Source organism: Staurois parvus, unplaced genomic scaffold (assembly GCF_062004578.1).
Source record: "Staurois parvus isolate SC_StPar_1 unplaced genomic scaffold, SC_StPar_1.0 ptg000720l, whole genome shotgun sequence".
Taxonomy (NCBI): Eukaryota; Metazoa; Chordata; class Amphibia; order Anura; family Ranidae; genus Staurois; species Staurois parvus.
In genome coordinates, this window is record NW_028318516.1 from 2,289,027 (window position 1) to 2,308,917 (window position 19,891).

Consider the following 19,891-nt stretch of genomic DNA (forward strand, 5'->3'; position numbering starts at 1 on the left):
TGAACTACCCGCTATCATTCTCAGAGATTTTACCATTCCCATTAATGTCAACAACCCGGCTACATCCCAACTCTTCAACATAACCTCATCTTTTGCATTAGCACAATGTATACCGTCCTCCACTCACTCTGATGGGAATACATTAGACCTTGTTTTCTCCCATCTTTGCACTCCCTACAACCTCACAAACACCCCCTTTCCTCTCTCTGATCACAATCTCATCACCTTCACAGTCTCCTCATCTTCAAACACCTATCCCTCCAAGCAGCAAACAATTACCCGCAGAAACCTTCACAACTTGAACCCGGCTCCTTTCCACTCTGCAACTGACCAACTCTATGACAGAATCTCTCCCCTGTCCTGCCCTGACCTTACCACTGCTGTCTACAACAGTTCACTATCATCCACACTGGACTCACTTGCTCCTCTAACAACACGAAGCATCAGGCCCCGACCGTTACAACCGTGTCAGACTGAAGACACCAGAAATCTTAAGTGACATAGTCGTGCGCTGGAGCGATTGTGGCGTAAAACCAAATCTCAGCAAGCATTCACCCGATATAAATCTGCTTTCTTCACATACAATTCCTCCCTCCATGCTGCCAAACAAGACGACTTTGTCACTCTCTTCAATACCTGCTCATTCAGTCCTCGTTTTCTCTTCTCTACTTTTAACTCTCTACTTTCTCCACCTCCACCCAGTACCTCACTCACTGCTCATGAGATTGCAAATCATTTAAAAAACAAGATTGATGCAATTCGTAGGGACATCACCACTGCACAGACATCCATCCCACTTAGCATACCTTATACTAAACCTCCCTCAACACTTTCCTCTTCTGACCTCGCTACTACTGAAGAGGTCACTAAGGTTTTCTCAGAAGCCCGTCTCACCACCTGCCCCCTGGATCCTGTCCCCTCACAACTACTACGGTCACCCTCTTATTCCATCCTATGATCCCTCACTCACATCTTCAATCTTTCCCTCTCTACTGGTGCCTTCCCCTCCCCTCTAAAGCATGTGCATATAACTCCCATACTTAACAAGCCCTCCCTGGACCCCATCAACCTGAACAACTTAAGACCCATCTCCCTGCTGCCATTTACCTCTAAACGCTTAGAACGCTTAGTCTACAATCGCCTGAGCTCCCACCTCACTGACAACAACCTTCTCGACCCTTTACAGTCTGGCTTTCACTCACTACACGCCACTGACACCGCCCTACTAAACCTCACTAATGATCTACTAACTGCTAAGACCAATGGCCACTACTCCATACTCATCCCAACCAATGGCCACTACTTCATACTCATCCCAACCAATGGCCACTACTCCATACTAATCCCAACCGATGGCCACTACTCCATACTAATCCCAATCGATGGCCACTACTCCATACTAATCCCAACCGATGGCCACTACTCCATACTAATCCAAACCGATGGCCACTAATCCGTACTCATCCCAACCGATGGCCACTACTCTGTACTCATCCCAACTGATGGCCACTACTCCATACTCATCCCAACCGATGGCCACTACTCCGTACTCATCCAAACCAATGGCCACTACTCCGTACTCATCCCAACTGATGGCCACTACTCCGTACTCATCCCAATCGATGGCCACTACTCCGTTCTCAGCCCAACCGACGGCCACTACTCCGTACTCAGCCCAACCGACGGCCACTACTCCTTACTCATCCCAACCGACGGCCACTACTCCGTACTCATCCCAACCGACGGCCACTACTCCGTACTCATCCCAACCGACGGCCACTACTCCGTACTCATCCCAACCGACGGCCACTACTCCGTACTCATCCCAACCGACGGCCACTACTCCGTACTCATCCCAACCGACGGCCACTACTCCGTACTCATCCCAACCGACGGCCACTACTCCGTACTCATCCCAACCGATGGTCACTACTCCCTACTCATCCCAACCAACGGCCACTACTCCGTACTCATCCTAACCAATGGCCACTACTCCGTACCCATCTCAATCAATGGCCACTACTCCGTACCTATCCCAACCAATGGCCACTACTCCATACTCATCCCAGCCACTGGCCACTACTCCCTACTCCTTCCAACCAATGGCCACTACTCCATACTCTTACTACTTGACCTCTCTGAAGCTTTTGATACTGTTGACAATCCTCTCCTCCTCAAAAAACTCCACTCTCTGAGTCTCAGAGACTCTGCTCTCTCCTGGTTCTCCTCCTACCTATCACAGCGCTCCTTAAGCGTTACCTATAATGCTGCTTCCTCCTCTTCACTCCCTCTTTCTATAGGGGTGCCTCAAGGATCTGTCCTTGGACCCCTTCTCTTCTCCATCTACACCTCCTCCATTGGTCACTTGATAAACTCCCATGGCTTAAAAGTACCATCTCTATGATAATGATACACAAATCTATCTTTCTACTCCTCACCTCACCCCTTCAGTCACCTCCTCACCTCACCCCTTCATTACTAACCTACTAAGCGACATATCGGCATGGATGTCACTCCACTTCCTCTAACTCAATCTTTTCAAAACTGAGCTCTTAGTATTCCCTCCAGCCCGTGCCCCCTCCCCTGACTTCTCCATCAAGATCAATAACACAATCATCAGTCCCACCCCTCATGCCAGGGTACTAGGTGTAATCCTAGACTCCCATCTGTCCTTTCAGTCCCAAATCCAATCACTGTCCAAATCTTGCAGACTTTACCTCCGCAACATCTCCAAGATATGCCCGTTCCTAACCTCGGAAACCACTAAGCAACTTATTCACTCCCTTGTTATATCTCGCCTTGACTATTGTAACTCCCTCCTCATTGGCCGACCTCATCGCAGGCTATCCCCTCTTCAGTCTATCATGAATGCTGCTGCCAGACTCATCCACCTTACTATCCATTCTGTATCTGCCACCCCTCTATGCCAATCCCTCCACTGGCCTCCACTCAGTGTGCTCCACCCCTCTCTGCCAATCCATCCACTGACCTCCACTCAGTGTCCTCCACCCCTCTCTGCCAATCCCTCCACTGGCCTCCATTCATTGTCCTCCACCCCTCTCTGTCAATCCCTCCACTGGCCTCCTTTCAGTATCCACCACCCCCCTCTGTAAATCCCTCCACTGGCTTCCCGTTGCCCAATGGATATAATTCAAAACATTAACAATAACATATAAAGCCATTTATAACTGCCCAAAAATACATCACCAATCTTGTCTCCAAATATCACCCAAACCGTCCTCTCCGCTCCTCGCAAGACCTCCTACTCTCTAGCTCCCTTGTCTCCTCCTCCCATGCTCATCTCCAGGACTTCTCCAGAGATTCCCCCATCCTCTGGAACTCTCTACCACAATTTATCAGACTATCGCCTACTCTGCTCACTTTTAGGCGATCTCTGATAACCTCTTTCTTCAGGGAAGCCTCTCCTGCCTTCAGCTAATACTGGAATCTTCTACTCTTCCTACCAGTCCATCCCCCACAGTTACTACCTCTTGTACCACTAGCCCCTCCCTTTTAGATTGTAAACTCCCAGGATCAGGCCCTCCTATCCCTCTTGTATTGAACTGTATTGTTGCTGTATTGTCTACCATTATATTGTAAAGTGCTGAGAAAACTTTTGGCGCCATAAATCCTGTATAATAATTACCTCCTCTACAGGTCCACAAACCTCTCCGATCTCCTTCAGACCACATAGAACTTTGTGTCTTTATTCAAGATCACTTCCTGTCTGTACCTGACATCACTTCCTGTCTGTATTCCATAGAGGAGTCCTGTCTGGGTAGTAGAAATGAGATCACCATCTTGTGGAATTCAGAGGAACTGCAGCCACGAGAAATGTCCCCTGATAACCATTCCTGCATTGTATTACCTTACAAGGATATCAGTAAAGTGACAAAATACCTAAAAAAAAGTAAGAAACAATAAACCTAACTCTTATGCAACCAACTGTTTAAAAAAGTTACTTAATTACAGATAGAAAAGTCTTAAAGATACAGAACACAAGATAAAAACAAAGGTATACATAATAAAACAGAAACCTCCAAAATCAGACAGACACACTACCCAGAATGTCCCGTCCTTCATATCAGAGAAAGAGACAGACTACCCAGAATGTCCCGTCCTTCATATCAGAGACTGAGACAGACTACCCAGAATGTCCCGTCCTTCATATCAGAGAGAGAGACAGACTACCCAGAATGTCCCGTCCTTCCTATCAGAGAGAGAAAGACTACCCAGAATGTCCCGTCCTTCATATCAGAGAGAGAGACAGACTACCCAGAATGTCTCGTCCTTCCTATCAGAGAGAGACAGACTACCCAGAATGTCCCATCCTTCCTTTCAGAGAGAGAGCCAGACTACCCAGAATGTTCCGTCCTTCATATCAGAGAGAGAGACAGACTACCCAGAATGTTCCGTCCTTCATATCAGAGAGAGAGACAGACTACGCAGAATGTCCCATCTTTCATATCAGAGAGAGAGACAGATGACCCAGAATGTCCCGTCCGTCATATACGAGAGAGACAGACTACCCAGAATGTCCCGTCCTTCTTATCAGAGACCGAGACAGACTACCCAGAATGTCCCGTCCTTCCTATCAGAGAGAGAGACAGACTAACCAGAATGTCCCGTCCTTCCTATCAGAGAGAGAGACAGACTACCCAGAATGTCAAGTCCTTCCTATCAGAGAGAGACAGACTACCCAGAATATCCCATCCTTCAAATCAGAGAGAGACAGACTACCCAGAATGTCCCATCCTTCCTATCAGAGAGAGACAGACTACCCAGAATGTCCTGTCCTTCATATCATAGACACAGACTACCCAGAATGTTCCGTCCTTCATATCAGAGAAAGAGACAGACTACCCAGAATGTCCCATCCTTCATATCAGAAAGAGACAGACTACCCAGAATGTCCCATCTTTCATATCAGAGAGAGAGACAGATGACCCAGAATATCCCGTCCTTCATATCAGAGAGAGAGAGCGACAGACTACCCAGAATCTCCCATCCTTCCTATGAGAGAAAGAAAGACTACCCAGAATGTCCCGTCCTTCATATCAGAGAGAGAGACAGACGGCCCAGAATGTCCCGTCCTTCATATCAGAGAGAGAGAGACAGACTACCCAGAATGTTCCGTCCTTCATATCAGAGAGAGAGACAGACTACGCAGAATGTCCCATCTTTCATATCAGAGAGAGAGACAGATGACCCAGAATGTCCCGTCCGTCATATACGAGAGAGACAGACTACCCAGAATGTCCCGTCCTTCTTATCAGAGACCGAGACAGACTACCCAGAATATCCCGTCCTTCATATTAGAGAGAAAGCGCGACAGACTAACCAGAATGTCCCGTCCTTTCTATTAGAGAGAAGGAGACAGACTACCCAGAATCTCCCATCCTTCATATCAGAGAGAGTGACAGACTATCCAGAATGTCCCATCCTTCATATCAGAGAGTGAAAGACTACCCAGAATGTCCCATCCTTCATATCAGAGAGTGACAGACTACCCAGAATGTCCCGTCCTTCATATCAGAGAGAGACAGACTACGCAGAATGTCCCATCCTTCATATCAGAGAGAGACAGACTACCCAGAATGTCCCGTCCTTCATATCAGAGAGAGAGCGCGACAGACTAACCAGAATGTCCCGTCCTTTCTATTAGAGAGAAGGAGACAGACTACCCAGAATCTCCCATCCTTCCTATAACAGAAAGAAAGACTACCCAGAATGTCCCGTCCTTCATATCAGAGAGAGTGACAGACTACCCAGAATGTCCCATCCTTCATATCAGAGAGTGACAGACTACCCAGAATGTCCCGTCCTTCATATCAAAGAGAGACAGACTACCCAGAATGTCCTGTCCTTCATATGGGAGACAGACTACCCAGAATGTCCCGTCCTTCAAATCAGAGAGAGACAGAGTAACCAGAATGTCCCGTCCTTCATATCAGAGAGAGACTACCCAAAATGTCTCATCCTTCATATCAGAGACTGAGACAGACTACCCTGAATATCCCGTCCTTCCTATCAGAGAGAGTCAGACTCCCCAGAATGTCCCGTCCTTCCTATCAGAGAGAGACAGACTACCCAGAATGTCCCGTCCTTCATATCAAAGAGAGTCAGACTCCCCAGAATGTCCCGTCATTTATATCAGAGAGAGAAAGACTACCCAGAATGTCCCATCCTTGATATCAGAGAGAGACAGACTACCCAGAATGTCCAATCCTCCATATCAGAGACCGAGACAGACTACCTAGAATATCGAATCCTCCATATCAGAGAGAGACAAACTACCCAGAATGTCTCATCCTTCCTATCAGAGAGAGAGACAGACTACCCAGAATGTCTTGTCCTTCATATCAGAGACAGACTACCCAGAATGTCCTGTCCTTCATATCAGAGACAGACTACCCAGAATGTCCCGTCCTTCAAAATAAGAGAGAGACAGACTACCCAGAATGTCCCGTCCTTCATATCAGAGACCGAGACAGACTACCCAGAATATCCCGTCCTTCATATTAGAGAGAGAGCGCGACAGACTACCCAGAATGTCCCGTCCTTTCTATCAGAGAGAGGGAGACAGACTACCCAGAATCTCCCATCCTTCCTATAAGAGAAAGAAAGACTACCCAGAATGTCCCATCCTTCATATCAGAGAGCGAGACAGACTACCTAGAATGTCCCATCCTTCATATCAGAGAGTGACAGACTACCCAGAATGCCCCGTCCTTCATATCAGAGAGTGACAGACTACACAGAATGTCCCGTCCTTCATATCAAAGAGAGACAGACTACCCAGAATGTCCTTCCCTTCATATCAAAGAGATACAGACTACCCAGAATGTCCCGTCCTTCATTTGAGAGAGAGACGGACTACCCAGAATGTTCCGTCCTTCCTATAAGAGAGAGAGAGAGACAAACTACCCAGAATGTCCCATCCTTCAAATCAGAGAGAGACAGACCAACCAGAATGTCCCATCCTCCATATCAGAGACCGAGACAGACTACCTAGAATATCCAATCCTCCATATCAGAGAGAGACAGACTACCCAGAATGTCTCATCCTTCCTATCAGAGAGAGAGACAGACTACCCAGAATGTCTCATCCTTCATATCAGAGACAGACTACCCAGAATGTCCTGTCCATCATATCGGCGACAAACTACCCAGTATTTCCCGTCCTTCAAATCAGAGAGAGACAGAGTAACCAGAATGTCCCGTCCTTCATATCAGAGAGACAGACTACCCTGAATGTCCCATCCTTCTTATCAGAGAGAGACAGACTCCCCAGAATGTCCCGTCCTTCCTATCAGAGAGAGACAGACTCCTCAGAATGTTATGTCTTTCATATCAGAGAGAGACAGACTCACCAGAATGTCCCGTTCTTCATATCAGAGAGAGACAGACTCACCAGAATGTCCCGTTCTTCATATCAGAGAGAGTCAGACTCCCCAGAATGTCCCGTCCTTCATATCAGAGAGAGACAGACTACCCAGAATGTCTCATCCTTCATATCAGAGAGAGACAAACTACCCAGAATGTCCCATCCTTCATATCAGAGAGAGACAGACTACCCAGAATGTTCCATCCTTCATATCAGAGAGAGACAGACTACCCAGAATGTCCTATCCTTCATATCAGAGAGAGAAAGACTACCCAGAATGTCCAATCCTCCATATCAGAGACCGAGACAGACTACCTAGAATATCCAATCCTCCATATCGGAGAGAGACAGACTACCCAGAATGTCTCATCCTTCCTATCAGAGAGAGAGACAGACTACCCAGAATGTCCCATCCTTCAAAATAAGAGAGAGACAGACTACCCAGAATGTCCCGTCCTTCATATCAGAGAGAGACAGACTCCCCAGAATGTCCCGTCCTTCATATCAGAGAGAGACAGACTACCCAGAAAGTCCCGTCCTTCATATCAGAGAGAGACAGACTACCCAGAATGTCCCGTCCTTCATATCAGAGAGAGAGAGCGACAGACTAACCAGAATGTCCCGTCCTTTCTATTAGAGAGAAGGAGACAGACTACCCAGAATGTCCCGTCCTTCATAACAGAGAGTGACAGACTACCCAGAATGTCCCATCCTTCATATCAGAGAGTGACAGACTACCCAGAATGTCCCATCCTTCATATCAAAGAGAGACAGACTACCCAGAATGTCCTGTCCTTCATATGGGAGACAGACTACCCAGAATGTCCCGTCCTTCAAATCAGAGAGAGACAGAGTAACCAGAATGTCCCGTCCTTCATATCAGAGAGAGACTACCCAAAATGTCTCATCCTTCATATCAGAGACTGAGACAGACTACCCTGAATATCCCGTCCTTCCTATCAGAGAGAGACAGACTCCCCAGAATGTCCCGTCCTTCCTATCAGAGAGAGACAGACTCCCCAGAATGTCCCGTCCTTCCTATCAGAGAGAGACAGACTCCTCAGAATGTTATGTCTTTCATATCAGAGAGAGACAGACTCACCAGAATGTCCCGTTCTTCATATCAGAGAGAGACAGACTCACCAGAATGTCCCGTTCTTCATATCAGAGAGAGTCAGACTCCCCAGAATGTCCCGTCCTTCATATCAGAGAGAGACAGACTACCCAGAATGTCCCATCCTTCATATCAGAGAGAGACTACCCAAAATGTCTCATCCTTCATATCAGAGACTGAGACAGACTACCCTGAATATCCTGTCCTTCCTATCAGAGAGAGACAGACTCCCCAGAATGTCCCGTCCTTCCTATCAGAGAGAGACAGACTCCCCAGAATGTCCCGTCCTTCCTATCAGAGAGAGACAGACTCCTCAGAATGTTATGTCTTTCATATCAGAGAGAGACAGACTCACCAGAATGTCCCGTTCTTCATATCAGAGAGAGACAGACTCACCAGAATGTCCTGTTCTTCATATCAGAGAGAGTCAGACTCCCCAGAATGTCCCGTCCTTCATATCAGAGAGAGTCAGACTCCTCAGAATGTCCCGTCCTTTATATCAGAGAGAGACAGACTACCCAGAATGTCCCGTCCTTCATATCAGAGAGAGAAAGTCTACCCAGAATGTCCCATCCTTGATATCAGAGAGAGACAGACTACCCAGAATGTCCCGTCCTTCATATCAGAGAGAGACAGACTACCCAGAATGTCCCGTCCTCCATATCAGAGACCGAGACAGACTACCTAGAATATCGAATCCTCCATATCAGAGAGAGACAAACTACCCAGAATGTCTCATCCTTCCTATCAGAGAGACAGACTACCCAGAATGTCTTGTCCTTCATATCAGAGACAGACTACCCAGAATGTCCTGTCCTTCATATCAGAGACAGACTACCCAGAATGTCCCGTCCTTCAAAATAAGAGAGAGACAGACTAACCAGAATGTCCCGTCCTTCATATCAGAGAGAGACAGACTACCCAAAATGTCTCATCCTTCATATCAGAGACCGAGACAGACTACCCAGAATCTCCCATCCTTCCTATAAGAGAAAGAAAGACTACCCAGAATGTCCCGTCCTTCATAATGAGAGAGAGTGACAGACTACCTAGAATGTCCCGTCCTTCATATCAGAGAGTGACAGACTACCCAGAATGCCCCGTCCTTCATATCAGAGAGTGACAGACTACACAGAATGTCCCGTCCTTCATATCAAAGAGAGACAGACTACCCAGAATGTCCTTCCCTTCATATCAAAGAGATACAGACTACCCAGAATGTCCCGTCCTTCATTTGAGAGAGAGACGGACTACCCAGAATGTTCCGTCCTTCCTATAAGAGAGAGAGAGACAAACTACCCAGAATGTCCCATCCTTCAAATCAGAGAGAGACAGACCAACCAGAATGTCCCATCCTTTATATCAGAGAGAGACAGACTACCCAGAATGTCCCATCCTTCCTATCAGAGAGAGAGACAGACTACCCAGAATGTCCAATTCTCCATATCAGAGACCGAGACAGACTCCCTAGAATATCCAATCCTCCATATCAGAGAGAGACAGACTACCCAGAATGTCTCATCCTTCCTATCAGAGAGAGAGACAGACTACCCAAAATGTCTCATCCTTCATATCAGAGACAGACTACCCAGTATGTCCTGTCCTTCAAATCAGAGAGAGACAGAGTAACCAGAATGCCCCGTCCTTCATATCAGAGAGAGAGACTACCCAAAATGTCTCATCCTTCATATCAGAAGACTGAGACAGACTACCCAGAATGTCCCGTCCTTCTTATCAGAGAGAGACAGACTCCCCAGAATGTCCCGTCCTTCCTATCAGAGAGAGACAGACTCCTTAGAATGTTATGTCTTTCATATCAGAGAGAGACAGACTCACCAGAATCTCCCGTTCTTCATATCAGAGAGAGTCAGACTCCCCAGAATGTCCCGTCCTTCATATCAGAGAGAGTCAGACTGCCCAGAATGTCCCGTCCTTCATATCAGAGAGAGTCAGACTACCCAGAATGTCCCATCCTTTATATCAGAGAGAGACAGACTACCCAGAATGTCCCGTCCTTCATATCAGAGAGAGACAGACTACTCAGAACGTCCCGTGCTTTATATCAGAGACCGAGACAGACTACCCAGAATGTCCCATCCTTCATATCAGAGAGAGACAGACTACCCAGAATGTCCCATCCTTCATATCATAGAGAGAGACAGACTACCCAGAATGTCCCGTCCTTCATAACAGAGAGAGACAGACTATCCAGAATGTCCCGTCCTTCATATCAGAGATAGACAGACTACCCAGAATGTCCCATCCTTCATATCAGAGAGAGACAGACTACCCAGAATGTCCCGTCTGTTGAATTTTAGACACATATAATACTTCTTTTAGTGTCTTGAGGCGATTATGAATGAAAGAGTCATTGAAATAAAAAATGAAGTGTGATTTTATTCTATCACACAATGGTATAAAATAACAATGTAAAGTGTATCATGAACAGTTCCATGTAGATACAACTACTGTAGAAATAACAATGTAAGTGTATCATGAACAGTTCCATGGAGATACAACTACTGTAGAAATAACAATGTAAAGCGTATCATGAACAGTTCCATGGAGATACAACTACTGTAGAAATAACAATGTAAAGCGTATCATGAACAGTTCCATGGAGATACAACTACTGTAGAAATAACAATGTAAAGCGTATCATGAACAGTTCCATGGAGATACAACTACTGTAGAAATAACAATGTAAAGCGTATCATGAACAGTTCCATGGAGATAAAACTACTGTAGAAATATCAAGCAAAAGTTTAAAGATAAGTCACCATTATCTGTCATAGAAGTCCGGCCATGTGCTGTTCTGTCCTTCATGTTCTTGTCCTTCGAGACTTTGTGAAGAAGCCGGAAATAGATGGAAGTGACGAACTTTGTCTTGCAGCACGCACTTGTTGTTTTCTCAGAACATCCTAGACATGTATGTGTGTCAGAGTGTCAGTGTTAGCGTGTGAGCTCTCGTCCTCTGTCCCTTATGGACGTTTTATGCAGAATGAGTGTGTCATAATGAGAGATTCTTAATACCTTGTATGGCATAGAAGGGGGGGGACGACACTCACATAATGTTTTTGATGGACAGGAACATATGTATGCTGATGTACATAATACTATAAGCTGATGATGTAACCTCAGCTATTTATATTTAAAGAATAATATAGCTTAAGAACATATCTTTTCAACATATCAATGTATAATCACTAATCTATATATGTATCAATATTAGAAACGTATACTAAATACACACAGATACTATTAAAATACATTATGTAATAGAAAGTCTATAATGAGTCCTCCTAATGCCTTTGACATTTTACTAGAGACTTCTAACCAGCTATGCCTAAATATAGTCTTCAGCTGGTATAGCTGTCTCAGCGAACTCATTCATATTTACTGTCTCAGCGAACTCATTCATATTTACTGTCTCAGCTTAACTTATATATCTTTTGGTCTCAGGTATAGCTATATCTCATCTATTTTACTGAAGAATTAAATATCATCGGTTTAAGGTGACAATTCACACATATTAATATTAATTATGATTAATCATAAAAAACAAATATTTTGCAAGCTTGCCATCAATATAAGTGCCGAATCACAATTTTGATTTCTAACAAATCCCCCTTATTATGATTAGTCCATAATTAATTTTTAACCAATGCACACTTCATTCACGGCCCATACACACAGCCTTGTACCAAATCATTGTACATATTCTTCATAACTGGACCAACCAAAAATAACTTTCCTTCAGAACTCTTTACCTTTATCTTCAGTTTCTTTTAATATAATAATTCTTAATCATAATGTTAATTGATATAAGATTGTAATAGTAATAATAATAATTAAATGATGTAATAATAATTAATGTAGTATATTTCCATATTTGTATAATATTTTAACTTTCCGGAAATATACTTTCCATAAAATATGTCATAAGTTTATATTGCTCCTATAAGAGTAATATGTTTCTTAACCTTTTAACAAAAGATATTCTATTAACTGGAATAACTCTATGAAGTTTTAACCAAAAAACATTCAGTATATGAATATGTAAAAATAAAAAATAATAATAATATTAATATTATGCTAATATGGATGTAAGTATCAGAATAAAAGGATTATTAAAATGTTTCATCATAGGTCAGCAATATTTCATCATAGGTCATGACCGCAAAACCCTGTTTTACTAAACAAAGAAAGGTTTTGTATCACCCCAGAGATGACAAAGGATTATGCCTTTGTTCTCATCCCTATAAAATTAGAAATATGCATAACTGTTTTTTGTGCTGATGTCATTATTCTGGTGTTAGAGTGTTTTTCAGTAGTACATGTGTTGCTGTGAATGTGAGGTAGAGACTTGTCTGATACAGCTGTACCTATCACAATGTGTTTGGCTAACAGTGCTCTTATCCACTGAGGATACCTTTCACCACATTCTCTGAATGTATCTTCCTGAAGAATTCTTCTTAGTGAACTGTCAGGCGACTGTAATATGATACTATGTGACTTTACTGTGCTTTCTGATGCTTTGATTGCATAAAAGAAACTTAGCAGTTGCAGTACCTCAGGTGTAAAAGTTTTTTCCAATGGTGATAAATTTCTGGAAAAGTAACTAATTAGTCTCTCATTACCTTCTTTTAATTGAGACAAAGTTACTGAAATTGCATTATCAGATACATGAGTTTTCACAACAAAAGGAGCTTTGGAACAAACCTTAATAGTACCTAATGCTGGCGCATTCTGCAAATCTTTTTTCAACACTTTTAAAGCATTATTCTCATTTGGACCCCATTGGTCAACTAAGTTATTTTTACTCTTCAAAAGATGATATAATGGCTTAACTTTCTCTGCGAAACCATGTATAAACTCTTTACAATGATTTATGTTTTTCAAAAATTGTTGCAATGCTTTATGAGTTTATGAGGAACTGGAAAGGCAGTGATAACTCTGACTGTTTCCTGCAATAATTGTCTCTTTCCTTGACTAATCTGCATGTGAAAGTATTTCACCTGACTTTTCATCAGCTGAACTCTTTCCGGGTTTAATTTTAGGCCTGCATCCTGTAACAACATAAATAACTCAGACAAAAGAGTAATATGTTCGTTAACATTCTGCGTACTCAGTATAATTGTATTTACATGCTGAAAAATGCATTCTGGCCTTGAAAATTATGATATACCGGCCTCCTGGATCCATACCCCGCTTCCTGGATGACTTCTCCTCCTGGCTACCCTTCTTCCTCTCCTCTGAGCTACCCACCATCATCCTTGGGGATTTCAACATCCCTGTCAACCTCGACAACCCAGACACAGCCCGTCTCCTCCACTTAACCTCCTCCTTTGCACTTGCACAGTGCATACAATCCACCACCCACTCTGACGGTAATATCCTTGATCTTGTCTTCTCCAACCGCTGCGCTCCCCACAACCTCACTAACACCCCCTTCCCTCTCTCTGACCACAACCTGATTACCTTCTCTGTCTCCTCTCCTCCAACACCTACCCCTCCAAATGTCACACTACTACCAGCCATAACCTCCGCAACCTTAACCATGCCCCCCTCCACTCTGCAGCTGATCAACTCCATGACAGCATCCTCCCCCTGTCCTGCCCCGACTTGGCTATGACCGCCTACAACAATGCGCTCTCAACAGCCCTTGACTCACTAGCGCCTTTAACCACACACAACATCAGACCCCGACCGCTCCAGCCCTGGCAGACTGATCACACCAAAACCCTCAAACGACACAGTCGTGCCCTGGAGCGACTATGGTGCAAAACCAAATCCCAACAAGCCTTCACCCGCTACAAATCTGCCTTCCACACCTACACCTCCTCCCTCCATGCTGCCAAAAAAGCCTACTTCCTGACCCTAATCAAGGCCCTCTCCTCCAATCCTCACCGACTCTTCTCCACCTTCAACTCTCTACTCTCACCACCCCCACCTCCACCCAGCACCTCACTCACTGCCCTTGAGATTGCCAATCACTTCAAAAACAAGATTGACACAATTCGCAAGGACATCGCCGCAACTCACACGCCCTCTCAACCCGTCCCCTCTCACACAGCTACCCCCTCATCCCCCCTCCCCCTCGACATAAACCGCAGGGACTTCGTCGCTGCTCAAACTCCCTCCAACCCCCTTCCCCCTCACTCAGCAACCCCCTCATCACCCCTCTCCCACGGCCCCACCACTGCTCTGACCTCCTCTTCCACCCCACCGTACATTCCTCATACTGAAGCTCCCCCAACACTCCGCACCTTTAACCTTACTACCATCGAGGAAGTCTCCAAGATCCTCTCTGATGCCCAACTCACCACCTGACCCCTCGACCCTATCCCCTCACAACTCCTACAACCTCCCTCCATCCTACGCTCCTCCGGCACTTTCCCCTCCCCTCTGAAACATGCACACATCACCCCCATACTTAAAAAGCCCTCCCTGGACCCCAATGACCTGAACAACCTCAGACCCATCTACCTGCTCCCATTTACATCTAAACTCCTCGAGCGCCTAGTCTACACCCGCCTATGCTCTCACCTCAACGACAACAACCTCCTCGATCCCCTACAGTCCGGCTTCCGTCCCCTACACTCCACTGCCTTACTCAAACTCTCCAATGACCTGCTAACCGCCAAAGCTAATGGCCACTATTCAGTGCTCCTACTCCTTGACCTCTCTGCGGCCTTTGACACAGTCGACCACCCCCTCCTCCTCAAAAAACTACACTCCCTCGGCCTCAGAGATTCTGCTCTCTCCTGGCTCTCATCCTACATGTCACAACGCTCTTTCAGCGTTACCTATAATGCTACCACCTCCCCCTCACTCCCCCTCTCTGTTGGGGTCCCTCAAGGCTCTGTCCTCGGGCCCCTTCTCTTCTCCATCTACACCTCCTCCCTTGGCCAACTCATACACTCACGGCTTCAACTACCACCTCTATGCTGACGAGACGCAAATCTATCTCTCAACCCCCCACCTCACCCCCTCGGTCTCCGCCCGAATCACACACCTGCTGAGCGACATATCAGACTGGATGTCGCTCCACTTCCTTAAACTGAACCTCTCCAAAACCGAGCTCCTAGTCTTCCCCCCAGCCCACACACCATCCCCCATTGACTTCTCTATCACATCGAATAACGCTACCATCAAACCTGCCCTGCAGGCCAGAGTACTTGGTGTCATTCTGGACTCCAACCTATCCTTCCAGCCCCAAGTCCAATCTTTAACAAACTCGTGCAGACTCCACCTCCGCAACATGCAGACTCCACCTCCGCAACATCACCAAAATCCGCACGTTCCTAACCCCAGAAACCACTAAACAGCTCATCCACTCCCTCATCATATCACGACTCGACTACTGCAACTCCCTCCTCACTGGCCTGCCTCACCGCTGGCTATCCCCGCTTCAGTCCATCCTGAATACGGCTGCCAGACTCAGTCACCTTTCCAACCGCTCTGTCTCCGCCACCCCCCTCTGCCAATCCCTCCACTGGCTTCTGATTGCGCAACGGATCAAATTCAAAATCCTAACGCTGACGTACAAAGATGTCCACCATACTGCCCCGAACTACATCACTGACCTAATATCCAAGTACCGCCCAGCACGCACACTCCGCTCCTCACAAGACCTCCTTCTCTCTAGTTCCCTGGTCTCCTCCTCCCATGCCCACCTCCAGGACTTCTCCAGGGTGTCACCCATCCTCTGGAACTCCCTGCCCCAACCCATCAGATTATCACCTACTCTCCTCTCCTTTAGGCGCACCCTGAAAACCCATCTCTTCAGGGAAGCCTACCCCACCCCCTGCTAACTTGCCGAACTCCTCCACTCTTCCTACCACTCCATCCCCCACAGCTATCTCCTCCTGTGCCACATCCCCTCCCTCCTAGATTGTAAACTCGAAAGAGCAGGGCCCTCGATCCCCTCATGTTTTGCATTGTATTGGTATTGTTCTGTCACATGTTCTGTCCCCCTTTGTAATGTACAGCGCTGAGCGAACTATTGGTGCTTTATAAATGCTGTATAATAATAATAATAATAATAAATAATAATATTTTTGCTATGGATTCATGGACTACACCATCACTGATGTCTAAACCAGCTACTAATCGAGTGAATGCATAGGTCTCTTTCTGAAACTTAAAAGCTAGTTTGTATTGACAACTTTTAGCTAAGGGGATCGAAAAATGACTGTTATCGATTTCCAAAACAGAAAACACTTTGGATTCGGCCTTTAAATGTAACTTGATATTAGAATGATCAGGAACAACTGCTTTGTTATTTGTGATATGTTTATTCAGTGTCCTGAAATCAACTGACAAGGAATATGAATTGTCAGCATTTTTGATAGGCCAAATACAGTTATTTACCACTGATTGTGTTTTCTTTAAAATGCCAAGTTGTACAAACTCTTGAATAATGGCAGAAAGTGGTCCTATTGATTCTTGTGGTAACTCATACTGATTAGGGGGTATAGGATCTTTTCCCTCAATATTCAATTCTGTATCTTTCAATGTTCCTATGTCATTTGTAAATTTTGACCACAAACTTGGAAAACGTTGTACCAATTCTTGTAAAGCACAATTACCATCAATATCAGGCCGTTTTTGTGCTGTAGACATTTTAGAGTTGAAGCCAACATCACTGTATATAGAAGCATCCATTAACATTGATTTGGGCCTAGATGGATTCCTCCAAATAACTTTGGTCATAATATCAATAATCCACTTCTGCTTATTGATAAAATCAATGCCAAGAATATTCTCGGTGGCATTACTATACCAAATATCAATGTTAGTTTTCACTAGCCCAGGTACTTCAAATGTTACATTAGGCACCTGTCTAGCAGTGGAATGACCTGTATTATTAAAACCTTTTATTTTACACATGGGGGAATTTGGTTTCACAGGTACGTTTTCTCTGGTAAGACTAATCTCAGATCCACTGTCAATCAGAAATGTAATCTTTTTACCATTTAGTAAACCTTGTATAAATGGTCTTCCATTGTCATCCAATACAATTGGAGCGACAAATTCTAACGATATCGGGGATGAATGTGGACGTGATTCTATTTTTGGAACTGGTAATAAACCATTTGTGTCTGTGACAGCCCTTCTCACCATGTTGTCAGAATAGTTGTTGCCAGGGCTGAACTAACAACTCATGGGGCCCCCAGGCAAAAGGGGATCATGGGGCCCCTGTGTCCTTGCCCAAACTCAAAAAAGTCTATGAAAAAGGTACCAGGGGCATCTCATAGGGCCCCCTACCGACCCCGAGCCCTCGGGCAGTGCCTGAGTTTCCAAATGGTCAGTCCGCCCCCTGGTTGTTTCTAGTCAAATTATGAATTTGTTTAACTGTTGAGGCATAAGGCAATTCAGTTAAACTTTTATCATTACACAACACAGCAGGTTGTACAAAAGCTGCTTTTTCACTTTTTATTTCCATTTTCTTTGTGAGTCAATTTTAAACTTCCAACAATTCCGTCTGATATGACCTTGTTTATGACAGTGAAAGTATGTGGTATACTTTTTATGACTCACTTGCTTGCATCTGTTGTTGTCATTCTTACTGGGACTTGTGGTTCCTGGCATAACTGCTGTCTGACTATTTTTGTCACTTTGAATCACAGCTATCTCATAAGTGATATTGCTATTTTTCAATTTTCTCCGGATTTTGTCAATGAAACTTACTATGTCATTCAAATTTTGTTTTTCCTCTGCTATGACAACTGTCACTGGATGAAGATACGTGAATTTCTTTACAAAAGCTTTGATCATAGCTGAGTCTTCCTCATTTTCTACTCCAAATATCATTTTATATGCTTTGGAAAACTTATTTTAAAACTCAAAAGGATCTTCGTCAGCAGTAGTCTGCAGTAAGTCGAGCATTTCTACAGAAGGTACGTCTTCACCTGTTGAACATAACAGCAATTGTCGCAGTCTGTCTGTCGCGTCATTATGTTTTTTCTGATCTTTATCGTTAATAACAGAATTTTTAATTCGAGACATAAATTTAATTGGCAGCCACAACGGAAATAAATAATTTATGTCATGATTTGGAAGCTGATGGCATTTGACGTGCATTTCATATATTTCCATGTTGCTGTAGATATCTTTATCTGGATCATAAGCAGGGAAGTCTTTTAAAACTTTCATTAATTGATTATGTATTTGCAACTTAAGTTTTGCAGTTTTACATAACAATTCTTTATGTTTACTTTGTGTTTCGTCATCAGAGTCAATATCCGAACTTTCAGAGATATCGGACAGCCGTGGCTCTGATCTTGAATCACTCTGTTTGTCATCTGTGTTTATCATGGCAACCTGTTTACTGTCATTCTGCAGTCTTAACAAAAGATTTGTCTTTGAGTCAATTTGTTCCTCAAGATTCTCTATGTAATTACAAAAAATGTCACAGTTTGGGCAACTAAGAGCATCTTGAGACACATTTTCATGCTTTTCTGTATTCTGTACAGTGCTACATTCTGTCTGCTTTAATATACAAGATTTTTTAACAGATAAATCAACATTCAAAATCATTTTGTTGAATATTCTTACTAAATTTAAGATGTTAGATATCTTTTTACGCTGTCTGTGCACAGTAAATCTAGATTTATCTATCTGAATATTGGCCTGTAAACATTCGTTATACATATAGTGCCATAGCTGACCGTCTTCAGGATATAAAGAAACATCTTTAACCATTAGCCGCCCGGCCAATGGCAGTTTGGCGGCTTCAGATGTGCCTCTTCATTCCGGGTGCACGCCATTTGGCGTGCTCCCGCACATGCGCCGTTTGCGGTAATGCAGAGCGGCGCAGCAGCGCGATCTGTCACGGGCCATGCACCTCGGACACGGCAAATGACAGATCCGAGTACCGGCTCCCGTTGCTGGTACCATGTGACCTGCTGTGACCAATCACAGCAGGTCACATGACAGTTGTATACAATGGATGGCTTCATTCATGATGCCATCCATTGTATACTGTGCCTAGCTGTGAATGGTCACAGCTAATCACATGCACATGTCATGTGATTAGCTGTGACCAAATCACAGCTAAGCACAAAAAAAAAAAAAAAAAAAAAAAAAAAAAAAAAAAGCTGAATGAATCGATGTCATTCAGGTAAATGCTTGCTTATAGCGAAATAATTCTTTGCTATAAGCAAATTGTGTAAAAAAAAAAAAATACTGATCACTTCCCCAAAGTAGTACAGTGTTGCTATGGTAACATTGTACTACTTTGGTCATAGTAAAATATGAAAAAAAAATCTTAAAAAAAAAAAAATATATATTTTTTTTTCATACTGTCACCAGTCAGTGTCCCTGTTAACCGCCATGCCAGTTATATGATGACGCTGTACTGCACTGGTGACAGTATGTAAAAA

At 44.3% G+C, this 19,891-nt stretch overlaps 1 protein-coding gene across 1 annotated transcript in view; it reads right to left on the minus strand.

Moving 5' to 3' along the window:
- LOC149445492 (uncharacterized) overlaps nt 1-17,129 on the minus strand; it is a 156,149-nt gene extending 139,020 nt beyond the window's left edge. The window contains 1 exon segment of the mRNA XM_089653784.1: nt 17,096-17,129. Within this exon segment, the coding sequence (XP_089509910.1) occupies nt 17,096-17,129 (34 nt within the window).
- Nucleotides 17,130-19,891: the final 2,762 nt, after the last annotated feature.